Here is a 25,804-nt window from a genome sequence, read left to right as displayed (position 1 = left end):
TTAATAGCACAACGTGAAGCCCCAGCCCACTCCTTTTAACCTGGCCTTCAGGGATTCCCTGCAAGGTAAGTTTGTCTCAGCTTTTAAGATGGTCATCTCCCAAGAGCAGACAGCCGTACCTTGTGAGAAACAGACCACAGTGGCAGGGCATAGGTGAGTGAATTCAGTGAGCGGCTTCGGTGGAAGTCAGACAGCTTCTGCAGACTCAGGCCAGCTCCCAAGATGCTAACCCCTTGGTCAGGTAGGGGTGTCTAGGAAAGTGGATAATCATTTTCATTGGCAGCAGAAGTTTGGGAGCTTCTGTTTTGTATAAGGTTCAGCCTGGCCTCTGGGAAGTGAGGATCAGGGCTGGAGCTGGGTCTGGGAGTGGACAGGAAGAGAGGGAACATGAATTAGGTCCCTGAGGGAGAGTAGAGGGAGTTCTTGGTTGGACCCTAAAGCTGTTCCGAGACTTTTCTGAAGACTCACTCCCGTTCTTGTGAAATGAGTGACCCACTCAAGTCCACCAGGACTGACGGAGCCCTCAGTTCAAAAGTACACCCCCCACCCTGCCTAGAAATGGTCTCTCAGCCATTCTGCCTTGTTGTGAGGATTAAATGCTCTACTACATGCAAAGCTTTTAATAACTAAGTCTGGCCCTCTCTAAATGTTACTCCGTAAGTGTTATTTATTATCAGCATCATATTTATTGCTATCCTTTACATTGTACCGATCAGAGATGGGTCAGCTCTGGAAGTCGTTTATACCTTGGTGTGATATGGTTGAATAGGTTATTTTGGAAACATTTTGTTTTTCTAAGGCTCTGAGGATTTTGAGGTAACTGTATTGTACAGTCTTAGAAAGACTGAACTTTGCAGGTAGACACACCCTAATTATAATGTGGGCTCCACCACTTGCTAGTTTATATTGGGAAACTTCACTTTCCTCATCTTAAAATGGGATGATGATAATGACCTTGTCATGAAGACTTAGTGAAGTGAGTAAAATAGTGTCTAAGGTAGGTAGCCAGTCCTGGAACACATGTAATAAACCTCAGTTCCCTGCCTTCTGTCTGGATGCCCTGGGAGCAGTTCGGGTTCATGTAGGAACAGGTGCAGGCCCGAGGAGGACACCTCTTTCTTGCCAAACCTGATGATGTTCTTTCTTCGTGACCTTCCTTAGCACTGCACCATGACCTCCCGGACTGCCCACCCTCCTCCCGTGGTGTCCCCACCTCAGTTCCTTTACAGCAGCCTGTGTCTACTTCTCATGGCCCTGCAAAGCACTGCCTCCGTCTTTTCCCCCAGGCTGTAGGCTCCCTGTGGCCTGGGCAGTGGTTCTCGTGTGTTTAACTCCGTGCGTGCTTGTGCCAGGCCCTCCATGCCTGACCTACAGGAATGGGTGAGCAGACCCAGTCTTGGTGGTATCTAGCCACTTACCTGTGAAGCCCTTCTAGAACAGATTCTGAGGGTAAATATAGGAGGAAAGCACCTAGAAAAAAGCTTAGCCACCACTCTGTGAAACTGGCTGGGACTGGGGATGATCTCAGAGGAGAGGTCTTGCCCTGCTTGGAATACTGTATTCTGAAGTCTCCAAAATCTTCTGGTTCCCGAAATCCAAAGGTATGTGTCACCCTCACTTGAAATTCCTCTCTCTTCTCCAGAAAGTCCTTCCAGCTGTCCCTCCTGCTCTTTTCCCCTGTGTCACTCCACACCCACATGCCTCTCCACAGAACTACTGATTCGTGACCATGAGGCGAGCCATCTGGCTCCCCCTCCCAGCTGGCGGTGGCCTGTGAGCAGTGGCCTCATTCTCCAACTCCCTTTCTTGGAGGCTGAGCACGTAACCGCCCGTTACACTGTGTGCAGAGGAGCAACTGGGTTCCTGACCTGGGCTTGGGAAACGCCGCCCCAGTGGTTTGGGATGTGCGTCACGAACCTAGTACTGTATGGGAAATTGTGCACATGTGCATAAGTCCACTTCTCTTGTGAGGGGGTCCACAGTTTACATTATTAGATTCTGAAAGGTTTTCATGATCCTGCAAATGTTTTTGAAAAATCCAGTGGACTCATTTAGAGATTTTCCACATACTTGTAAATTAAAGCTTGTAGTTTTATTAGCTGGGGGATATTTTTATGCTGCCTCGGTTTCCAGGTGTGAGCTGCAGCTTGGAACAGCCCACAAGCTTCACCCTGGCAATGGTGGTTCTGTGCGGATGCCGCTGCAGACGCATCCTGGAGGGCCCACCTGGCCTTCTTGAGCTTCTTTGTTTTATTTTTTGTCTATTAGTTTAGGGTTTTAGTGTCCTTGCCTCCTACAGGAACGTTGCAGAGTAAAGAGCGAATGGGTATGCAGGCCTTTTGTAAGTCGCCAAGGGCTGTGCAACTTCGGGTGCAAGTATTACTATTACAGACGTCATTTCTCACACTCACGGTGCCAAGGACACAGTAGGGAAACGTGTGATTGACATGACGTGGAAAGGGTTTATCGGAGTGAGAGAGCTCGAGATGTAGAGACCGAGCGTCTGCATGTCCCGCAATCTGGGGGAGGACCTGGCCTTCAGGCCTAGCACATGGCTGGGGCTTCTGTGGAAATGGTTTTCGAACGATGGTCGAAGGAGAAGTGACCTTCAAGATTCCAAGTCCGTTTACTTCCCAGAAGACATTGAAAGTTCGAGAAATAGAGGCTGTTACACTTCTTTTCAGATGGGGTTGAGGTTCCTCTCACCACTTTCAGTGGAGGGAAAATAAAAATCTCCTTGTCTTCAAATCATGAATTTGTTGTCCTCTCTTAGACTTAGTGGGGCGATCACTTCATCAGGTATGTAAATGTCTAGTCACTATGTTGCACACCTGAAACTAATGTAATGCTGTGTGTCAACTGTAACTGGAAAATAATTTTTTAGAAAATGGTAAGGCGTTCACACCAGTCTAGTTTCCCCCGCTGAGGCCGCTTTGGAGGCCTGCAGCCTGTAGACTCTGCCGATCCTATGCTACACAGTAGACACAGGCACAGTCCCCTCAAGAGACTTCCGAGTTAGACCCCACAGCAGAGCGTGGGGTATGGGTCCTTGCCACCATCCTCAGCTCCGCTGAGGCCTGGAAAAATCACTCGGACCCGTCTGAGTCACAGAACTCAGTGCCCAAAGCAGGTAAATCCAGGTGTTCCGATTTTCTGTCGTTCTAGCCACTGGCTTCTGGGTTCTGAAGGGCATCTCTGCTTGATTTTGGTGCATTTACTGAATCAAATTCGAAGACTGTATCTGGGGGGGGGGGGGGGGATAGTTTCGTTTCAAATATATTCCACTCAGGGCTAAGTAGACTGTGTTTACATCCTCTCATGCTGCAGGCCACTTTATATCTGGAGAGGAGCTGAATCTCACCAGACCCCTACCTGCCTGTAATAGCTGACAAAACAGTAACCTGGAAACGTTTCTTTCTGTGTGTGTATGTGTGTACTGTAGCCTATCCTTCCATTTAAACAATTTGCAGTAGATGGGAGTTTGAAATTACATTTAATCATTGCTTTATAATGAATGTTACTTAATTAAATATTACTTTAAAATAGGCTTCCTCTCTTTTTCTGTAATTGCATTACTTTTTTGTGGGGAGGTTTTGTTTTCCTCTTTAACCTGATTGTGTGCATTTGGAAAGTACCCTAGTCCGGGGCATCCAAAAGCAGAGAATTCTGGCTCTTTTCCCGCTTTCCATTCTTTTTTCTGTACGGATGCCAGATTCCTCTGGGAAATCATCATTTGTAAAAGGTCAGGAGTAAAAGGAGGGGCATTCTTTAGTGTACAGTTACTGCTAATTAGCAACGAAACATCTGTAACCATGTCCGAGTTATTTGTATTTGAAGAGAAACATTTATACACAAGAGCCCTTTCGGTAACATAAAACACACTCTAACACAAAATGTGTGCGCTGGAGGGGTGGGGGGCAGACAGAGGGGGAAGCTTGCAACAAATGGCTGTGCTGAGTGAGGTCACTGGCTAATTAAATCTCAAAGCATTTTCAGAGTATTTTCTTTTCTCTGTCAAATGAAGTTTTCTCACTCACCCTCTCTAGCTTCCCATGGGCCAAAGCAAACATTTTACTGCATTTGCCAATTACAGATTAAACATTTAATCATTTTGGAGTGAGAAAGTGGGTGAGTTGGCAGAACCTAGTCCAAGACCATTGGGGAATCTGTAGCTACCTACTGTTCCCTTAGGTCTCACTGTTTTCCCATAGTATAATGTAAGGCAAGCCCTTCCCCATCCTGAAAGTACGTGCTGATGGACCTACACTTTTGGGGGGGGATGATGCAATGTTTGACTTACCTGGTATCTCTCCTCTTTCCCTACCTTCTTCTCCTGACCTACTCCTGTGGTGAAATTTGGCTTGGATCATTCCATTTGTACAGAGATTGTATCTGTACTTCTAATGTCATGTTAAGAGCAATGTCGGCGATACCTCGAGGATTTGAAACGCTTCAGTCGTGAGACTGTGTTCCTCTGCACACTGAGGAACACAGTGTGACTATGTGGGCTTCACGTCTCAGCCTTTCCAGTAATTCCTTCTTGGAATACTGATTAATTTTGAGTGAAACAAAAGCAAACAAACAAAACAAGAGCCCATTTCTTTGTCCTGAAGAGTCTGCTAACATCTACCATCCTTGTCTTGGCATCCAGGACATTTCTGTAGGTTGAGTGAGTTACTTTCTTAATTCGATGAAAGATCATGAAGTCTTGAGCGTTCTAGTCCAGAGCTTATTTAAGCTAGGACTTACCATATTGGGCTTTCCTCTCAAATAATACTGTCTGTGAAGGCTCCTGGGTGCACAGCTTCCACAAAATTGTTGTGGGCCCTCAGGTTCTGGGTGTTAACTCAGAGGCCCTTGGATGATGACCTGCCTTTCCAGTGACCTTTGTAGAATATCAGAACTCCACTTGTCCATGAATCTTACTCATTTAAGAACTGGCAGCTTCTGGTCAAGTTCCTTGGGTGTGAGTTAGCCCAGAGACAGGGACTTGGTGCTTCAAGGGTCCATCCTTTGTTCTCTTGCCAAGTTCAGATCCTGTAGTCTGCCACTTGGCACTTCCTAGCCTGGTATGACCCACTTCTCAGCCCTAAGTTCTACTGGGACTCAAGAGCTTCTACTTCACCCAGACACACCTGCCTCCACCTTGAGCATCTGCCCTTGCGTTGTACGACTGCCCCCCCGACACAACTGCCTTGTTTCTTGTAGCGCATTTAGATTATGCTGGCTTTCCAGGGTGCCATCCTTCTCAGGACCTCAGCTTTATCCTCCCGTATCCATAACGTCAAGATTGCCTGCTTACCCTTTTCCCAGTACTGTCCCGTGTTTTTGGTTATCCTGTCAAATGTACTCCTCCTTTTGCCAGCCAGCGTGCAGGCTCCTCAAAGACAACGGCGACCGTCTGACTTCTCGTGTCACTCATCACGGTGCCTTGAGTCACTGAGTGTCCTATAAATGGTCGTTTGCCTGTTGAGGAGTAAGCCATTTTTGCCTAGTATCTTATTGCCAAAGACTCTCTTCATTTATCCCTGCGATAGAAGCATCGCTAATAATGATATTTATAAGAAAAGGGAAGTCGCCTGTAGAATTAACACACTCACACACACACATACATTATTTGGAATAAAAAGTAACTTCCCTATATTCTCAGCCTTGATGTCCCAGCCAGAGCTAGAGAGATCACAGCATATCCACAGGCACAGGTGAGGGAGTGAGTATTGAATGGTCTTGTGTTTCTTTTTTTTTCTCAGGTGTGGTAACTCACCTGTCTACCGCTCCCGTGAAATGGCAGCCCGCGCCTTGGTCCCGTTTGTTATGATGGATGAGATCCCTGATACCATCCGCACTCTGTTGGCCCAACTCCCTGACTGCACTGACCAGCGTTTCCGGCAAAACCATATTCACGGGACACTCCTCCAGGTAAGTAAAGTTCCTTTGTGTGACTTGTCAGACACCACAGGATGACCCTTGGCTTCTCATGTCGTGTTAGCAGGTGAAGATTTGTTGCACAGGCTTTTAACTTTACCCCCAGAGCTTTTTTCTGTTGCTGAGAAAACAGATAATTCCTAGATGCATTTTTTTTTTCATTACAGTTGTGACTACAGTGTCACGTTATGATTCTGCCTGATTATTTGTTGCATTAAATCCTGTTTTCTACATTGTGCTTTCCCATGTGGACTGAACCAGGTAAAAGTGTCTTTTCCATCAGGTATGCCTACAGAAAAATCTAAGCCACGCCTTATTCGAGGTGAAGTTGTGAGCATTCCTTGAAAGAGAGCTCAGCCCAAGAAGCACAGGAGGGTTATCCGCATCGAGGGGAGCTTGTCCTGTAGCATCACACCACAGTACGTGGAAGTTTCAAACCCTGCTTTCCTATTTTCTCAGCAACAAAGGAGACTTTTTATTTTGAACAAATAGACTTCTTATTGAAACGCCTTTTTAAAGCCTAACTATAACCTTGGGTTTAGGTGGTATGGGTTAGAATATCAGATGTTCGCATGGTCTGCTGTGGTCACTCACTGTGAGCCAGGGCTGGGGTAAGATTTATATATTAAGTCGTGTTTCTGATTTGTCAGCAGAGTTGAGAGGTGGCCTTGAGATTCCAATAAATGTTATAAGCTTGAGGTCTGTACTGCTGACATTTGAGGTTATCCGCCACACACTGCCTGCACATCTGGGCCTTCATTTTTGAAATGAGAATAACAGTGGTGTACAAGATCTGTCCAGAAAGTATCCATTCGTATGTTATGAAAAATAGAGGTATTTATTGGAGAAGATACACGAAACATTGTACGTAGGACAATGATGCCTCAGTCCCCTTCAAAGTAGGCACCTTGGGACTTCACACAGTTCTCCCAGTCACCATCAGCTGCCCCATCATATTTTCCTGAATCTCATTGACAGTCTGAAATCTCTTCCCTTTCAAAGGTGATGTAAGTTTTGGGGAAAGCCAGAAGTCACAGGGCATCAAATCTGGGCTGTAGGGGGCTGAGTCTCCTGGCTGATTTCATGTTTCACCAAAAAACTCTGCATGAGGTGGGATGCATGAGTGGGCATATTGTCATGATGTCATGGCTACAGATTTCTGAATCATCCAAATAGTTCCTGTGGAGGAATGTTCAAGCTTAACACAAAATCTGATGCAGATTCATTGCTCTACTCAGTCATTTTGAACGTGACGGCCACATAGTACACATCCCCACTCAATGGCATCTACTGTCCCCACTGACTAGTACAGTGAAGTCATCATTGTTCACGCGCGCGTGTTCCAGTCCACTCCTTTTGGCTGCCAGGTTATGTCAGCATCACGCAAACTGTTCTTTTTATATTAACAGTGATTTGACTTTGGCCACACAGATCTTGTATATGTCATAGAGATTTGGTGAAGACTGAATGAATTAATGCATATGAAGTGCTTAGAAGTCTTAGTATAGTACCTGGTACATAGGAGATATGGAGATATAGATAGGTATTATTGTTGTTACCATTATCATAGTTTTAATGAGCCTGTACTATAATGAAAACTAATGTTTTTAGTAACTGATTCCCTCTAGGTGAGGATGTAAGACCTATATTCTTGCCTTCCTTTCTTAGTTGCTTTATGTATTCAACAATTATTTACTGAATGCTTCTTTTTTTCAAAGGTTTTATTTATTTATTTTTAGAGAAAGGGGAAGGGAGGAAGAAAGAGAGGGAGAGAAACACCACTGTGTGGTGGCCTGCCGCACACCCCCTACTGGGGACCTGGCCCACAACCCAGGCATGTGCCCTGACTGGGAATTGAACCAGAGACCCTTTGGTTCACAGGCCGGCACTCAATCCACTGAGCCACACCAGCCAGGGCTGAATACCTCTTACATACTACTGTATCACAGTCAAAACTGTGCCAAGACAGTTCTTGTATTGAAGGAGTCAAGGACAAGAAAGGACCCAGAAATGGGTGATCACCGTGTATTGATGTTAAATAAATAGTGTGCTAAGTGCTAGGGGAGCACGAAGCAGGGCCACCTGACTGGGCTTGGGGAAGTCAGGGGAAGCTTCCTAAAAAAGTGACATCTAAGCAGAGAGCAGAAGAAGTTAGTCAAGTGAAGGGAGGAAAAGAGTCTCCCAGGCAGACAGAACAACACACAGAAAGGTTGTGAGTGGGTGAGAAGTCAGCCCATCTGGGAACCGCGTTTGTGTAGCAACTGAAGTTCTAGGTTGGCAGATCTCAGACTCGGCTCAGGACCTCTTGTTAGAGGTTATTGAGGATCCCAAAGAGTGTTTGTCTATCAATATTTAATTAGAAACTAAAACAGAAACTATTTAAGCACAAGATCTCACAAGCACACATTCTGTTAGTCTCCAGAGTGATGTCGTCATCACGTACCCGTAGCCTCTGGCAAACTCCACCTCACACTTGTGAGAGAATGAGAATAGAAGAGGAAAGCATGTCTCAGTACCATTTTGGAAAATGTTTAGTCTTGCAGATCTCCTAAAAAGATTGTACGACACCTGAAGCTCCCAGGCCAGACCCTCTGGTCTACGTTACATACATTGTGAATCTTTGGTGCTTTCCTCAGTACAGACCCTTAGGCACTCACTGCCCTTGGTTTTTCACTCTATCCCTGTGATAAAAATGGGACCCTGGGGCCCATACAAGTTAGGTCTCTTGATTCTATTAGGCTGCTGCTGCTCTGAAGGGACGGGGCTGGCAATAATGAGTAATGCAGAACAGGCTTTTCAAAGATTATACAGCTGACTTAGAAGGAAGGCTCAGATTGTTAAGGGGGAATCTGCCTTCAGATTTTCTTTACTGAGGATCCTCTCTTGGCTGCACTTGGTCAGAAGCAGTGAGGTTGGGGTTGCTTTTTGGCTTTTTCACCAGTTACACAGAGGGGCCTCCCAGCCGAGTTTCCCACCCGCACCACTAGCAGGTCTGGCTTTGTGTTTCCCAAAACACGGTCATTTGCTCTGTGTCTGGGCTGCCTTTGATACCCTCACATTTACTTGTTTCTGCTCCCTAAAGTGTGAAACAGCATNGGGACGGGGCTGGCAATAATGAGTAATGCAGAACAGGCTTTTCAAAGATTATACAGCTGACTTAGAAGGAAGGCTCAGATTGTTAAGGGGGAATCTGCCTTCAGATTTTCTTTACTGAGGATCCTCTTTTGGCTGCACTTGGTCAGAAGCAGTGAAGTTGGGGTTGCTTTTTGGCTTTTTCACCAGTTACACAGAGGGGCCTCCCAGCCGAGTTTCCCACCCGCACCATTAGCAGGTCTGGCTTTGTGTTTCACAAAACACGGTCATTTGCTCTGTGTCTGGGCTGCCTTTGATACCCTCACATTTACTTGTTTCTGCTCCCTAAAGTGTGAAACAGCATGAGAAGGTAAAAACCCTGTGACTGTGGGTGCTTGTGGGTGTTGCTCTTGTCCTTGAGTATTGGAGACATAAAGGGCTTGTTGGAAAAAAATAACACTGAGTGTTGGGTATTGTATTCATGTTTATCAAGCAGATTCCTGTCTTTACCAAGAGTGGTTTATACTCTGGTTGAAAAAAGAAAGCCAAAGGCATATGACTTTGCTTTTTTCTTTTTTGGTCATGTCCATTTGGGTGCCTCAGCTGTGTCATAATAGACTGTTCTTTATGGGGAAAGCATAAAGGGTTAATTAAGATGGGGAGAGCTCTTTTTCTTTTTCCTGTCTACAGCTTATAGATTCCTTCTCTGCATAAAGCTACCTTTGAAAATCAGTGAAAGACCTGCACCTGGAAAAGAGATGTTAGGGATTGAAGGAATGATAATCTCCATGGGACTTTCAGAGCCAGCTAAGTAAATATAAAATTGTTGTTTTTTCAAAAGCAGGAAATCATTTTGTAATCAGAAAACAAATTCTTTCACAGAACATTTTCTTGAATTATACATTTTGACTTCTTTGAAAAATGTTTACATAAATATATCAAACCTCAGAAGTATTTTTATAAGTATACCTTAAAAACGAGAAACATGCTGATCTCTGAAATGTTCTGGTACCACGGAAGAAAGACTCAAATTATAGGACATGCAAAAAAACCAAAGCACGTGGGATTCATTTCTTAATCGTTTTAAAAACCAGAGGTTCATAATTGCCATGTTGGAGTGGACTGGAAGTAACGCACATCAGAGGAGGTGAGATTAGGCAGCAGGTTTGCAAGAGTCAGCGGTAAATGACATTAAACCTCAATAAAGGCCAGATAAGAGCTGTGGACATTACCTCATTTGGGAACCACAAATGGCAGGGCTACCCTGTCTTTTAAATAGAATTAACTGTCTGTTTTTGTTGCCAAAATGCTGCATGTTGGGGACTTAAGATTATTACTAGGTGACTTACCAGTCCCGAGAAATCACATTGGAGTTCAAAAACGTTCTTTTTTATTGAGGAAGGGTTTGGCCAACAATCAGGAGGAAAGATTTATTCTGATTCTTGGGGACTTAACACACCTTTTGGTGTTTTTCATAAGGAAATATCTACCATTTGAAGTAAATTTGGAATTCTGAGTTTTTTTTATTTCCTGTCTGTTTGGGTTGTTCTTCCGATGGTGTAACAAAAAGGCGGCCTCTGCTCTCTCTCTAATTAAGCTCCTTCATATGGTGAGTACAGTGGGGGGTGGAGGCAACCCAGGTGCGGTAGAAGCAGAAAAACCACTTTTGCATTGTATCTGAACATTCTAGGCAAGGTATTCCTTCTTCTTCAGTTAATCAAACTAGTTACCACAGTTCTCTACATCCCTTTGTTGGTATTAAACGTTCTCAGTTTTTAGCAATAGAATCATCGAACAGTTTTCCAGCTCCTTTACTCCCCAAATTTGGAGCCTTGATTTCTGCACTTTGAGAATTTGGAGTGAGAACGATCCCCCCCTGGCGTGGGGCTGAGCAGCAGTGCTGTGTACTTGGGCTGACAGGAAATATTAGCGGGCGGGGGGTGGTGTGGACTGCAGGCAGCCCAGGCCCACGCACCGGGAGAGTTTGCCATAAGAGAAGGAAAAGGAATCTTTTGAGCACCTCCTGTGTTCTACGTGAATTGTGTATGTGATTTCACTAACACTTTCAGCAACCCTGCAAGGTAGGTGCTATTCCTGCCACACACGAACCCCTTCCCCCAATTCCCACCCCGTTTCTGATGCGAAAATTGAGATAAGCCTGAGAGACTAACTTGTGTAAAGTCACAGAGGTAGCCAAGGGAGAGATGAAATATTTAAACTCTGGAGACTGTACTCTTTTTCTCTTTAAAACATGCTGCCTCTCTGATAGTTGATGTCAATACAACTTTTTATGCCTAAGGAAACCAAACCAAGAATCCACCTTCAGTCTGTTTCTACTACCTTGTCACTCAGTTGGTCTCCTTAAATCTGATTGGATGTGGCACTAAAACATCGGAAACAAAGTCCATCAGTGTTACCAAGAGGGACAGAGGAAGTCAGTGATACCCAGAGAAGCTACAACTGCTAAAGGATATTTAAAAGTACTCACCTAACCTTCCCTGTCTCTGCTCATCTCTTTCTTATCACTTCTCTTTGAGCCCCCATTTAATGCTTCTAACCTAGAAATATAGAATCCTCCCTTGAGACCTAGGTTATGGGCCAAGTTCACAGTTGCCATACCTCTGTCCTTAAGGGTATGACAAAGCCTCTCAAATATGGGCAACCACAGGAATTGTGGATCCTAGGTCTGGGAGCCGATGCAACCATGAAAAAGTAGTGAAGTCTGAATTCAGTTCAACAGGCAGGGCAATATGTCTACCCTGTTCGGGCTTGGGTGAAAACACAGGTTTGCCTTTAAGGCTCTCCCCTGCCAGTGTGGGGAGTTCAGGGTTAGAAACCAAGTGGCCTACCAGACCCTCAGGGACCAGGGAGCATCTGAGTAAAAAAAGTGAAGATGAGGCAGAATCAAAAGCCACCACACAGGGCATCAGTTATAAAAGAAGACTGAAACCACAGTCCTTTCTGCCTTAGTCTGTAGCACCCTGCTAGACTCTGTTAGGGCTAGTTAGTTAGGGTCTTTGTGGGGGTGGGAACAGGGGTGCAGGGCTGGGAGGGACAGCATGAGAACAAAAACAGAGGCAGATGTTGGCATTACTTTTGTGGAAAAGAAAAGGAGAAAACCAGGAAAGAAAAGTTGGCCAGCCCTGACTGGTGTGGCTCAGTTGGTTGGGCATCATCCCACAAAGTGAAAGGTCGCTGGTTCGATTCCTGGTTAGGGCCCACGCCTGGGGTGTTGGTTAGGTCCCCAGTGCGGGTGTGTAGGGGGTGTGTATGAGAGACAACGGATCAGCCGATGATTCTTTCCTCATTTTCCCTTCCCTCCTCGCTCTCTCTTAAAATAAGTAAATAATTTTTTTTAAGTATACCAATTCAGCCAGCTAGGCATCTAAAGGAATATTGATCAAGAAATAGGGATAAGCCCTGGCTGGTGTGGCTCAGTGGATTGAGTGCTGGCCTGCAAACCAAAGGGTCCTGCGTTCTATTCCAGTTGGGGCACATATCTGGCCTGTGGGCCATGTCCCCAGTAGGGGGCGCACAAGAGGAAACCATACATTGATGTTTCTCTTCCCTCTCTTTCTCCCTCCCTTCCCCTCTCTAAAATAAAGAAATAAAATCTTTTAAAAAACAAAAACAAAAAAAAATAACAGGGATCAGATCAACCATCCTTTACCCTTTCCTACAGAGAGAAGCAGTGAAAGCAAATAGAAAATCAGTGATCGAGATAGCCTTACGTCTAAATTCTACCAAAGTTTTCTAAATAAGGAAACAAATATTTTTAGAAAAAGTATATTTTTTGCTAATATTATTGTACCCAAACATAATTAAGTATAATTTAAAAGAATGATTAATTTCATCTTTTAAAAATGTAACCATTTAAGATAGCACCTTGTTCTTAAAAATGTCAATATATTTTCACATTTCTTAAAAGTACAAAATTATGAAACATAAAGTAGAATGTTCTAGTATCTAGAATGGAACACTACTTGACAGATTCCATTCAGTGACTTAGGTTTGCCTATCTTCATTGTTTATTTTATACTCAAAAAATATGATTTCAGAATGGAAAATCAGAAACAAAAGCATGGACTTGAGCTGATGCTGTAAGTTATAGATGGCCAGGGTGCTCTTCTTTGGGATGAGCCATGAAGAAAACGCTCACTCTCGTAACTGGTGGCCAGATCCACTCCTTCCCTCCGAGGACTTGTGTCCACACGAAAGGGAGACAATCTGATTGTCAGGAAGGTCCCAGCTCAAAAAAAGGGCTAAGGCAGAGCTTCTTCAGTGACGCAGCCGCAGACGTGCCGAGCACCCGTGGGTTCCTTCAGCTCTCGGGCCTGCGGGGCGGGGGCTCCGGGCAGTCGCCTGCAGCTGGGAGTAGCAGCATCTGCTTATCCCAGAGTGCCAAAGGAAGATTACTTCATGTGTGTGCTTTGACATGAAAGAATTGGAAAGCACAGACTAAACCTTGTTAAACCTTACCTTTTGGCAATTTATTCCTTTCTGGATATAAGCCCAGAAAAGTCATTTTTAATTAAAATGCTACTTTTGAAGATGAATTAATCTCTTCCTTATAAATATCGAAAGGCTTTTATTGGTGTGTGTTACTTAGGGAACTTTCTCTAGGTGTGAGGAAGACAACTTTCAGCTGCCAGGGCAGAGCATTGACTGAAACGCACTGTTGCTGTCGCCAGCCAGCGTGCTACTGCCGTCTGTGATTCTCTGGACTCAGAGCTTCAGGCAGGGGCTGAGATTTAGAGATTTGTCAGTTGGTGTATCCCCAGGTTTTTGTTGTTGTTCAGAATTAAAGTAGAGGAAGTAATGGTAGAAAACATGTGTGTTCGTATGTGTGTGTGTGTGCACATGCACATATGTACATGTGTGTGCACGTGTGTGCATATACATAATACCTATATGCACATAGCTGTTATTGAATGTGTGTGTGTGTGTTGAGTCCCTACAGAGGCTCTTTCGGCATTATTCCCATTATCCTGAAGAGAAAACAGAATGAGAGGGGTTGAGATTTGACCAGCCTTATGCAAGGAGAAATGGTCTGAAGTGGAGCTGAGATTCAAAGCTTTCATGTTAGTGCAATCAACCACCGTACCATACGCTGTCTGGACGAGGGAAAGGAAACTCTTAGGCAAGAGTGACTCTGGGGCTTTCAAAGTACAGGGTAAAAATGGAAGTTGACACGGTCTGTTCATTTGTCCACTTGACAGCCGTTGATTCAACACCAACATGCCAGGTACTGTTGTAGGTGCAAAGTATCAGAGAACAAAAGAGACAGACCCTTGATCTCAAAGATGGCCGCTGTCACAGAGCTCGCATTCTAGGGGCGGGGAGATGGGCAATAGAAAATGGTATTATAATGAAATTTATTCTAATGTATTACAATAAGCATAATCAATAAGTAAGTTATATGTATTAGTAGATAATAATTGCTGCAGACAAAGAACACATAGAGCAGGATAAGGAGAATTAGGGATTCGGAAGGGGGGGCAGGTGGCAGAATTAAATATGGTATCAGAATAGTAATTGTTGGAAAGGTAACACTTGAGCAAATCCCACCACAAGACAAGGGAAAGCTTATTTTAAAATAAAGAGTGAACATCTTTTCTCCTGAAATTGAGTAGGTTACACATGTCTGTCTGTTTGAGACGACCTTTAATCATGAAGTGCCAAGAGAGTCACAGTAGTGGGTAAACAAGGCCAGGAAGGATATCATTGCTTTGGAAACTTGTACCTTCTGTGTTGTGCCCAGATAGACGTGGAGATTAGTGGGGACCATGAAGTTCTTTCCCTGCAAAATCACAGTGAGTCAAGTAGCCTGTCGTGGTTCCCATGAGCTTAGGCGAAGAGGAACGTATTCCTCACGGTACCTCCTCTGCTTTCCTGGATGATCTTTACCTTAACTCCCTGTACCTGGGCCTTAGAGATGTTGAGTAAATGTGGAGAATGCCTGTGTATTCTCTTACTTAGCAAATAGTCCCTGAGTGATTATTAAGTGCATAATACTATGCCAGGTACCACAGAGACTACCAGGAAAGGTTAATAAATAACATGTTCTCTGCCCTCAAGAGGCTTACAAGCTGCTGTGGAAAACAAGCCTACAACATCGTAGACAATTAACAGAAATACCTGGCTGTGGTGTGTGCCAGGCAAGTGGCCAAGAACATACCCAAGAGGAGAGCTGGGGAAGGCTTCATGGGGACAGTGTGTCTTGAGATAGACCTTTAAACTAGTTTTCTGCTTTTGAAACAAGGGACTTGGTTCTGAACCAAGGCATGGAGGGGGCATGCAGAAGGTGTTTGCAGGGGACAGTGAGTAAACCAGCCTCTGGGGTCCAGGAGTGTGTCAGGGACAGATGGGATATGTGACTGGCAAGGTAGACACAGGTGAGCATGTGAGACCACAAATGCCAGGCCAAGCCATTTGGCCTCTGCAGGCCTGTGGCCTTCAACATGCGGTGTACAAGACAGCAGTGTGTGTGGAAGGGTATGACGGCACGTTGCTTCTTTTCTCTCATCCTCGTAACTGTTGTTTGGTGTCTGATATACAAGGTAATAACATGTTCATAGAGGAGTATATAATTTCTTAATAAATAAATGTATAAAAGCTGGGAACGTGCACCTGAAGAGGTCATTCTGTAGTGACTAAGACCTTAGACTGGAGCCAGCTCGTTGCCCTGTGAGCCCTGGCTCTGCTACTGGCTAGCTGTGTAATTGGGGCTAGTTGATTCTTGTGTCTCGGCTTCCTCCTCTGTGAAGGGGAAGATAAAACTACCTCGTAGGTTGGTTGTGAGGATTAAATGAACTAATACATGGGTAGTGCTCAGCGAGGTCTCTGCCATGTAGCAGAGACCTCAGTAAATGTTAGCTGCCGTCATTACTGCTTGGTGCTGCAGCTGCTGTCGCCATATGACCCAAAAGGCGAAGTCCACTGATGTGGATGGTGAACGAAAGAATTTGAACTAAGAAAGCCATGTTTTAGAGAAATCAGTTTACATTGAAATAACACTGTAAAAACATGAGGATTCCAAGGGAAGTGTGTGTGCATAAAGGAGAAATAAGTTGATTCTCAGCAATCTTGACTTAGTGTTAGCGTGCTCCACAAAAGACTCCTCTCAGCAGTGTTCTCTACCTTCCTGAAGATCTTATTAAAGATTGTAAGAGCTGAGATTAGTTCTGATTTTTAAGGGTTCAGTTCCTGCCTATCAGGTTGTTATTCTTGCACCTGTTTTGTTTTGAATTACATCCCCCCCCCTCAGAAACCTGATGAATCAAGAAAGGAACACTGTCACGCTGTCCCAGACAAAGGAGTCTTTTTTCTGTTCGAAGGGGGAAATCTGCAGTTCATAAACTGAAAGGGAGATACAGGATCCTCCTAGAGAGATTAATCTAGCACTTTTCCAAGTTCATTTTTCATCTTGGAAGACCTGTTTTCCATTCCCTTCTACCCTTATTGTTTGATACTTTCTATGACTGATGATAATTCTGAGTGTGCTTTAAAAACACAACAAAACAAAACATCACACTATGGGCACACTAGCAGGCTCCCGTTGTTTCCCAGAATTCTTATAAAATATCTGATGGTAGGTGGTCCCATTACATGATGCGCTTTGTTTGGTGGGTCTCCAGCCCATGAAAACAGCACTAGTTATTGCTTGTTTTTAGATCTGCCAATCTACTAGGGAAAAAGTAATACTTCATTGTTTTTATTGAGGAAGCATTTCTCGGATTGCAGAGCATTTGTGCTCACAGTGTAGCCCTTGGATTTGTTTCAAGCACCCCACATATTTTAGTGGCTGAGGACTCAGTTGGCTGTCTAAAAGCACTGTGGTTGAGTATAGCAGACGATTTGGCAGCAGCCCCAGAGGCCTGAAGTAAAGTCAGTCTGTGGACCTAAAGTAGTAAAACCCTTTCTGTTTTAATCCACATTATTGGTCGTGACATTCTTATATTTCTCTGTGCCGTGCATCCCTGTCCCCCCGCCCTGTCCCCCCACTACAGCCTTTCTCAGCCTCGGCACCTTGGACAGCAGGGGCTCGGGAATTCTCTGCTGTGGGGGCTGTGCTGTGCGTTGTAATATGTTTGGTAGCATCTCGCCAGCATAAGTCTGTAGTATCCACCTTCCCAGCTAATGACACCAAAATGTCTGGGGGTAATCCCACATGTCCCCTGAGTGGGCAGAGTCACCCCTGCTGGAGAACCTTCGTTTCATGGCACCTATGGATTGGCTCCATAATCCTGTGTAGATGAAGTGTGATCTTCTCGTTTAAATACCATTGGCCATGAAAGAAACCAATCCTGACCCACGAACAGATTGTAATTCTACAGACATGCATAGGAATAAGGGAATGGGAGGGGAATACATCATTCAATCTGGAAATCTCAAAAGAACCATTCTTCTTTTCTTCTTTCTCTTCCCTTTTCTCCTCCTTCACCTCCTCTTTTTTCTTTTCCTTCCACTCGCCTCTCAAAACATGATCATCTCAAACTCATCTATTGAGATGATCATATGATTTTTATCTTCCATTCTATTAATGTGACCTACTACGTTTATTACTTTGCATATGTTGAGCCATTCTTGCATCCTAGGTATAAATCCCACTTGATCATCATATGTGATCATTTCAGTGTTCTATGGAATTTGGTTTGCTAGTGTTTGAATATTTTTGCATCTATACTCATCGGGGTATTGGCTTGTATGCCTGGCTTGCATTGGAATGTTTTCTTTCCTTTATGGTTCTTATCTGGCTTTGGTGTCAGGGTAATGCTGGCCTCATAAAATGAGTTTGGGAGTGTTCCCTCCTCTTTAATTTTTTGGGAAGAGTTTGAGAAGGATTGGCAGTAATTCTTCTTATTTTTTTTAATGACCATTCTATTTTTTTTCTTTTTAAAAGATTGTATTTATTTACTTTTAGAGAGAGGGGAAAGGAGGAAGAAAGAGAGGGAGAGAAACAGTATCGGTTGCCTCTCGCACACCCCCAGCTGGGGAACTGGCCTGCAACCCTGGCATTTGCCCTGACCAGGAATCAAACCAGCTACCTTTCAGTTTACAGAAAGACGCCCAATCCACTGAGTAGTCAGGACAGTAATTCTTTAAATGTTTGGTAGAAATTTACCAGTGAATTCATCTGCTCTGGGCTTTTCTTTTGGGAAGACTTTGATTACTTACCCAGCTTTCTTATTCATTATCGGCCTGTTTAGATTTTCTGTTTCTTCCTGATTGAGTCTTGGTAGGTTTCTAGACATGTGTCTAGGAATTTATTCATTTCTTTTAGATTGTCCAGTTTGTTGGCATACGCTTCATATAAATGCCTTATTCTTCTTTCCCTTGTTTATTCCTGTGCTCCACTAGATCCTCAGATAATAATGCATTTCAACAAGATGATGTGAGCATCTACCTCCTAGAATAGTACCAACCACTCTGACTCCCTGGCTACTCTGGGGTCCCTCCTGCCACCCACGGCCCCACACTCTAACCTTTGCTTTTAGATGGTTAGACTTCATCTTTGCTCTTGTGTATCGTACCTGTGTTGCTTTTTCAGTCGGTAGTTCTGTTGCAGTGTAATAGTGTTTGAGAAGAAAGATCTAGAGTAAGACTATCTGTGTTCAGCTGCCAGCTTCACTGCCCACTGAGATTTCTTAGCCTTCATCCCTTCCTCTGTAAAAAGGAAGAAAAAAGTAGTGTTCTGGGGATAGTTGTGAAAAATAAGTAAGATAAAACAGAATGACTGTAATTGCCAGATCTTCTGTTTCAAAAGAGATCGAAGGTGGGGGTGGGAATGGTACTGTTATTTAGGGTAGGAAGGGAGTCTTCTGACACTGTCCTGAAGCTTCATTGGTTGTGCTCTTCCCTGTGTGCAGGTGAGTTCTGTTATCGCTCTTGAGTGCCTCGCGTTGTTGGGGATTCCTTGCAAGTCTAAATGTCCTTCAAGTCTAAATTCATTTCAATTTCAAGTCTACCTGTTCATTCACTTTTGCCGAATCGAGCTAGACTGTTGCCTCCCTGCTTAGTCCTCCACTTATTTTTCTTACTAATCAAGGCAGGTGTGTAACATACTTGGGTTGATGGCAGCCTGCACCGGTATTAGGGATACGGGTGTCAGATGCTTCAATACTGGACCCGCATTGGTGTTGAAGGGGCAATCCTCTGTTGTCACTAGGACCTCGGCCATTCTTCTGTTTGGGTGCTTTTTAATCCTCCAAAGTCAGCTTTCTGGGAGGGGGACAATTTCATTAACTTCCTGAGAATCATATTTCCACAAAGGGGACCAAAGATGTTCAGAGTTATTTTTATATCAAATGGATTTAACATTTCTTTTCTTAAATTGTGACTTTGAAGAGTTTGTAAGTGCCAGGAAATTCCATCACCTTTGTTAATCTTCAAAGAGAGCAATATAATTAACATTTTAAATGTGCTGTTTGACGTTTTTTCCCTTATTCACTACTTAAGCCTTTTAAAAAGATTTTTTTTCTTGGAGATGGTTAAGACCGGTTTTACTTGTAAGTTTAAGTCAGTTTACAGCAAATAGACTTTATGCCTTTCCTTTCTTCTCAGATTACAGGGTATATGGTAACTTTTATATCTAACATGTTCCTAAAATGCAGTTTCAGTTTCCTGATTTATAATTGATTTTTTTCAAGTATATGAGACTTTCACTAGTCCAATTAACAATCTGTTTTTTTTGTACTGAGAAAAGCAGTGCTCGTTGACCAGTCCATGTGAAAGAAAATTTAATCATCAGGTTTGAGTTGTCAGATGTTTATTTAGAGAACAGATACAGGGCAATAATTTATATGAAAGTTTATGATTGAACATATATACTCATTGTGTGTATATATGTGTGTGCACGCATTTAGAATTAAGGTGCTAGAAATTTGGGTGCATGTTCTTCAAAGGAAACCCTGATGGTGAACTAGAAATGTGCTATGATCCATACCCACCAGTTCGGAACGTACAAGATGGTAGATTTCTGAAGAATGTGAGCACCAGTGGCCTTCAGCCTACAGTCCGTAAGCAGTGGTAAGGCTCTTGCGCCTGACTCCTCCTTAGGACCACCTCAGCCTTATGAAAGGAGGAGGACCATATTGTTTAAAATATGTGTTTTCAAGGTCCTGGCTGGGTAGCTTAGTTGATTAGAGCATCATGTGGATACAACAAGGTCGTGGGTTCAATCCCCCATCAGGACACATACAAGAATCAACCAACAAATGCATTAAGTATATGGAGCAACAAACTGATGTCTCTTACTCTCTCTAAAATCAATCAGTGAATAAAAAATTTAAAAATAATATATGTCTTCCAGATTATGACTGCCTCTATTCTGGATGAAAGTATTGTTACTTTGTTAACTTCCTATGTCCTAGCTTTCCCTTTTTTGTTGTTGCTCTGATTTTCACTCTCTCTCCTGAAGGAGGGCACAGAACAAGCAGAGATGCACGATTCCCCACTGTCTGTGTGTTTCAGAAGGTATATTTTAGATACCACTGCATCAATCATGATGAATTTAATTATTTTTAAATTCATTTAGAGAAAACAGAGGTGGCCTGTGTGTGTATGAGAGGTTGGGCCAGGAGTGGGCCCTAAAAACATCTACAATTTAGTTTAAAACAGATCAAAAACACCAAGAAGTCGGCCTCAGAGTTTGTATTCAAGTGAATTTTTTTGTATAGATTTGAGGGTCGAAGACATTTTTCTCCTTCCCGACCGACCCTTCAGAGGTGGAATGGGCTGCCGTGGAACGTGGTGAGCACGCCTTCCCCGAGGAGGCCCTCACAGCCCAGGGAGCCCTGCTGTTCAGAGAGCGGCGCCAGACCGGCGGCGGTGGCGTGCAGAAACCCGGGCCGCCCCAGACCTGCTCAGAAGCCGCGTGTTCACAGGATCCCCAGTTAAACTCATATGCTCATTAAAGTTTAAGAAGTGCTTGTCCAAATAAGCCTTTTCCAGGACTTTGTAGTGGACTTACAACCCAAAGTATAAAATAAATATCCATAATCATGTAAATAAATAAGTGATTGAACAAATAAATGGGGGGAAAGAGACAAATTCCCCATGTGGAAGAATGCCAGATAATTTATGTAGATACTCCCTCCCCTCCTCCAGAAGGTGGAGCATAACCTCCCTTCCCTCATCTCGAGGGTGGGCTGTGCGTAATGACTGGTTTCCAGAGAGTACGGGAAGGGGGAGGAGAACAACGCAGCAGGGGAGAGGTCCGCCAGCACTGCCTCTGCGCTGTGCGAGCGAGGCTAGCACCAGCAGCCACGGTCGGCTGACAGCAGGTGTCCTGGTTATGACACGGGAAAGGTGTGTCCCCTCTGCGATCTCCCCTCCATCGACTCATAATCCTAGTCTAATTTTAAAAATCAGACAAACTTAAATTGAGGGACTTCTCATTAAATTTCTGACTAGTACTACTACAAACCGTGAAGGTCATCAAAAGCAAGAAAAGGTGTAAGAAACTGTTGCAGATCAGAGGAGCCTAAGGAGACATGGCAACTAAATGTAACATGGTGACCTGGATGGAACCTGGGAACAGAACAAGGACAGAAGGTGAAAACTAGTGAAATCTGAATAAAGCATATGTACCGGTTACTTCGTTAGTGTGGTAAATGTACCAGAGTAATATAAAATGGCAACACCAAGGGAACTGAGTGAGGGAAGTATAGAAACTGTCTGTGCCGACTTTGCAGCTAGTTTGGTATATCAGACTCACTCTGGCACACCCTGCCTTCTAGTTCTCTCGCTGGATCTGCTTTCTCAGAAAGCAGCAGTGGGCAGAGAGAAGCATGCTGTTGGAACCTAAATTGCCAAGCCAGTCACGACAGACATCTGACTCCTTCTGAGTGGCTTTTGGGCCCCCGTCTAGAAAGTAGCAACAGTCTTCATTATTGATCCCAAGTAGCTGTTGGTTCTTTTGCTTCTCAGTGGGATAGAAATAGACTTCCATTAATTTACCGTGACTGCAGTGCTTGTGACTGCATGTTTAGAGTGTGGATCTTTACCGTTATCTAGGGGCACCTTTGTGAAGCCCTGACACCAGATTCATTTTGGCAGAGGGCGTAAGTTACGTGTGTTTGCAGCTTTAGAATCGAGAACTTGGAAAATGCATCTAGCAAAATGGAGATTATTTTTGAAAAGGAAGTGATTTTCATTTTAGAAAACTATCTGTAATTACTATGTATGGTATCAGATGAGTACCAGACATGTTAGGGTGATTCTTCGTTAGTTACGTAAATGTGTAATCACTGTGTTGTACACCTGAAATTAACATAATGTATATCAACTGCAATTGAAACAATTAAAAATTGTTTGAATTAATTATCTTGGCTGCTTGTAGAAAACAAATCATCATCACAGGGTCTTGAACAAAAGAAGAAGGTTCTGCAGGAGTGTATGCAGCAGTGTTTGTGCCTGACGGTCTCAGCAGAGGAAGCGCCTGCACTTCTGTGTTGGGTCTTCCCACACGCCAGAGTGGAGGAGGGCACTGCTGGTTGTGTGTAGGACCCTCAGAGAGGATGGACGCAGAGAAGAGCCGTTCTGTTTTCCGCAAGCACAGCTGTATCCATGCTGTAAATGTTGGCTCCAGGGGGGTTACAACATTGGTCCGGCCTCAGGGGCCCCGTTAGTCTGAAATGGCTTGCACTTGGGTGGTGTTTCTTGTGTTGGGTTGTGAACATTGACACCAGTTTCACAAAATTCTCTTCCAAAATGCTTTTGCTTGCTTGTGCTGTGCTTTATTCCCGTTCTCGGAGGCTTGGCTGGGACAGGCCCTGTGCCGACTTTCCTTTGCTGTCTGACCACCGTCAGCAGTTCTGAAACAGAATTAAAGGGATACCTCAATTTCCAAAAATAGACAGAAGTTCAAGAGGTTTACTGCCTAGAAGAGGGAAGTCAAAATAAGCAGTGTTATATTTTTTCGGCATACAGATTTTCTGTTTCCCACATTAGGACCTTATACGTAGAAAATAAAAAATTACAAAATTTTCTTCACTGTAAAATTATGTTCAAGCTTACTGTAGCCTCACTTTAACTCTCTACCTTATTGGAAAGAAGTTGGTGTAAGGTAGATTCACCTCGGGTGTCATCCAGTGACTGAAATGCCAGGCTACCGTGATAGAGTGTAAATAAGCACCTACCCCAGTGTACTTACCAGTTGGAAACTAAAAAGCATAGAGAAGATGCCGTGTTTTATTACGGTTACCTCATTCCTACTTGGTATGCACAATTTGTAATCTAGAACTGTTTTTATTGCTCCATTCTTAGAGTTTCACGACAAACTGGATTATTTTGTGGGTAGAGGTTTTAGATCTAGGCAGACCTAGGTTTGACATACTCTTTTCCCACTTTCAGGATGTTTGGCCTAGGGCAAATAACTGAAGTTTAAACCTGAGGCTTAACCATCTGTAAAATAATGATAGGGCCCTGGCTGGTGTGGCTCAGTGGATTGAGAGCCAGACTGTGAAGCAAACGTTCGCTGGTTCGATTCCCAGTCAGGGCACATGCCTGGGTTATAGACCAGGTCCCTAGTGGAGGGTGCACAAGGGGCAGTCACACATTGATGTCTCTCTCCATCTCTTTCTCCCTCCCTTCCCCTCTCTCTAAAGATAAATAAATAAATAAAATCTTTAAAAAATAATGATAGTATATAATTCCCAAGTTTGATAGAAGGAATAGAGGTTCCATGTACAAATTTCCAGTATAGTGGCTGTCATGGTATAGTTTCTTAATAAATGTAACTATCTCTTATAATTATTATTATAAGTTTAAAAGTAGTATTATGAAAATTACTTGATGTTATCAAGGGAAATGAAAAATAATATAATGGTGAGCTATTGTGTGGGGGGGTGCTGCAAATTCATTTAGTGAAGTACATCTTATTTCTCATGACAGAAAGGCTGTCTTTGTCATATATTAAATTTCCAAATGCAGTTGCTCCTATTTTCTGTATTTTTAGTCTGTTTCATTGAACAGTTTGTCTATTTATACACCAGCTCCTCACCATAGTTTTATGGTGTTTTACAATTTGGTAGAGACTGATCCCTTCATTTCTTTGTTCAGTGCCCTAAGAACTTTAGTTCAACTTGCCTAGTTCCCCCATTCTTTATTGTGTTGATGTATTTATTTTTATTGGGTTCACATTAAATTTATATATTCCATTATCAACTGTATGTAACATCTTTATTAGCATTTTGTCCTATTCAAGAACATAGTATGCGTCCTGGCTGGTGTAGCTCAGTGGACTGAGCACGGGCCTGTGAACCAGAGGGTTGTCAGTTCAATTCCCAGTCAGGGCACGTACCTAGGTTTCAGGCCAGGCCCCTAATAGGGGGCGTGTGTGAGACAACCACACACTGATGTTCCTGTCCCTCTGTTTCTCCTTCCCTTCCCTTGTCTCTAAAAATAAATAAATAAACCTTCTTAAAAAAAAGAACATAGTGTGTTTTTCCATCCATTTGTCTTTTTTGTTCCTCGGTAACATATTTTAAAGCTTTTTCATGTAGATTATATATTTATTTCTTATATTCTTACTACTGTTATTCTGAGTACTTTTCTTATGTTTTGTCTTCTGACTTGTACTGTTTTCACTTTTGAAAATGATTAATCTCTATATGTTCACTTTGTAATAATACTTCTAGTCATCACTTATACTTTGTGTCAAACCTTATTTTATGTCCTTATATATACTTATTCATTAAGTCTTCATAATAATCCTAGGAAGTAAGTACCGTCTTACAGTGAGGAAGCTGAACCTGCTCAAGGTCATACGGCTAGACAGCACCGCTCCAGGATTGCAGAGCCTGCCCTCCTTACTTCTCCACTATGCTGTACTCAGTCACCTAACTCTTGTTTGTAATAATATCATTTGCAAAGATTCCTTATAATATGTTTTCTTTTTATTATTTTGGCTTTACCAAAGGATAATACATGTTTTTGATATGACTGAATATTATAGAGATACCAATTTTTTCTAAATTTAAACATGGGTTTAATGCATTTCCAATTAAAATGTTGATGTTTTTTCATTGGGATTGCATTGAATCTTTAGAGCAATAGGGGAAGAATTGACATTGTTAAAGTGTAATTTTTAGAAAGGTAAAACCATCACTTTCAGGCAAATATAAAATGAACATGTGTAAAAGACATTGCTCATTGAACTCATTAATAATGAGGGAACCGGCAAGATGTTGTAATCAGTTCAAAGAGTATCTGAAAAACTATGGCATTTATAGGCAATTTAACAGAATGTTAGGATAAGATCGCAGAATTAGGTGTAAGATAGTCTGATGTCCAACAGATTATAAATCTTTAGGGTTACCTGTTCCACTGGGCAGGAGTTATTTGTGTGTCCACTCTACAAAAGCCTAGAGGTTCACAAGTAACTTCTCTAAATCTGGAATCTTAATCAGTAGTAAGGAAGGAGATGCACTAAGTTTATTCCTCTAGGTCAGGGGTTGGCAAGCTATGATTTATAAGCTAAATTCATTTGCTTCTTGTTTTGTAAATAAAGTTTTATTGGAACACACTCATGCCCATTTGTTTACGTATTTTCTATGGCTGCTTTTATAATATAATGCCAAGTTGAGTAGTTACAACACAGACCATATGAACCAGAAAAAAACCTGTTATATTTACTCTCTGGCCTGTTACAGAAAACTTTTTCTGAATACAGGCCTACACAATCCTTGGATGATTAATCTTAAACCTACTTTGTTAGATTTATCTCAAGATATTGCTTGTTTTTAATACTGCTAGAAATGATAATGTTATTTAAATTTCAGATTTCAAGTGTTCATTGCTAGTC

General features: G+C 43.0%; 1 protein-coding gene across 5 annotated transcripts in view; it reads left to right on the top strand.

Annotated features, from left to right (window-relative positions):
* Positions 1-25,804, top strand: part of THADA (THADA armadillo repeat containing) — a 293,763-nt gene that overhangs the window by 158,299 nt on the left and 109,660 nt on the right. For all 5 annotated transcript variants that reach the window (XM_037066489.1, XM_037066490.1, XM_037066492.1 and 2 more), the window contains one exon: positions 5,751-5,919. In XM_037066489.1, the coding sequence (XP_036922384.1) occupies positions 5,751-5,919 (169 nt within the window). The remainder of the gene's footprint in view (positions 1-5,750; positions 5,920-25,804) is intronic.

Source organism: Sturnira hondurensis, unplaced genomic scaffold (genome assembly GCF_014824575.4).
Source record: "Sturnira hondurensis isolate 20B ecotype Veracruz unplaced genomic scaffold, ASM1482457v3 Scaffold0016663, whole genome shotgun sequence".
NCBI lineage: Eukaryota > Metazoa > Chordata > Mammalia > Chiroptera > Phyllostomidae > Sturnira > Sturnira hondurensis.
This window is presented reverse-complemented; position numbering and strand designations above follow the sequence as displayed.